The 1,024-nt window shown below is 34.2% G+C and overlaps 1 protein-coding gene across 1 annotated transcript in view; it reads right to left on the bottom strand.

Moving 5' to 3' along the window:
- Positions 1-446: 446 nt before the first annotated feature.
- The window catches only part of cpn1 (carboxypeptidase N, polypeptide 1), a 19,391-nt gene continuing 18,813 nt past the window's right edge, over positions 447-1,024 (bottom strand). The window contains exon 9 of the mRNA XM_032501350.1: positions 447-810. Within this exon, the coding sequence (XP_032357241.1) occupies positions 700-810 (111 nt within the window). The 3' untranslated portion in view covers positions 447-699. The remainder of the gene's footprint in view (positions 811-1,024) is intronic.

Raw genomic sequence — 1,024 nt, 5'->3', positions numbered from 1 at the left:
TGACTCCCGCAAGGAAATTGAAAATAAGAGAGACGATAACAATGATAGATGTGTTTGTTCTTGTAAGTTTCCAACTCAGTTCTATATACAAAACACAGTAAAAGTCAAAGTTAAGATCTTATTAAAGCACCTTTTGTTGAAACATAAACTACAACTTTGTAACTGAACCTGTGAAAGCGTGCAGGGTGCTGCTAAGGTTCTGAACCAGGTGAGCTTTAACAGGGTGCCAAATAATGATTTTCTAAAAGATATTCTCTGCACTTCCTGCTTTTTTAAATTTGTTTTTATGTTTATTTAATCTTCAGACGTCCTTTAGTCCTTGTGGCTGTTATGAGGTGGATTTGGTAATTAGATATTAGTATCGGCATTATTGTAATAATAATTATTATTATAGTGAGCGAGAAAACCCAATACACAGAGATGGTAAATGATGACAGCAAAAAAAACATTGTTTTAAATTTCATTGTTCATCAAATTATTGTAATCAAAATCCAAAAAGTCCTTTACAAATACAGGATAGCTGTGTTCATACATATCAACACTGTTACATAAATACACCAACATTCCTTAATAGAGACACAAAAAACACAAAAGTTTGAAATACATAACCATGGGACTACAAAGGTAAAATTACATACATTTATAATGGTCAATGTATGTGTGCAAGTGTGTATATGTTTGTATGTTATTGTCCATGTCTCATCTAGGGCCGAGTTTTAAGGGGGTTTTGGCCGATGAGAGGTTCTTCTTGCCGTTATGGGGCTTAACTTTCAGGTGTTGTTTTGGTGCCGGTTTCAAGTAAAAATTAAGCTGTACGGGAATAGATGGAGAACAAAAGTATGAATGATCAAGGCAGAGTACATTTTCAGCCTATAAGAATATATACAGTATATAACATGCAAACACACAAAAATGATTCACAAGTAGAGTTGGGTTCTCTGAAAGTGCATTTGAACTACTTACAGTGGGGCTTGAAAGTTTGGGCACCCCAGGTAAAAATTGTATTAATGTTCATAAAGAAGCC

Source organism: Etheostoma spectabile, chromosome 21 (genome assembly GCF_008692095.1).
Source record: "Etheostoma spectabile isolate EspeVRDwgs_2016 chromosome 21, UIUC_Espe_1.0, whole genome shotgun sequence".
NCBI lineage: Eukaryota > Metazoa > Chordata > Actinopteri > Perciformes > Percidae > Etheostoma > Etheostoma spectabile.
The sequence above is the reverse complement of the archived record's forward strand: the minus strand, read 5'-3'. Positions and strand labels throughout refer to the sequence as shown.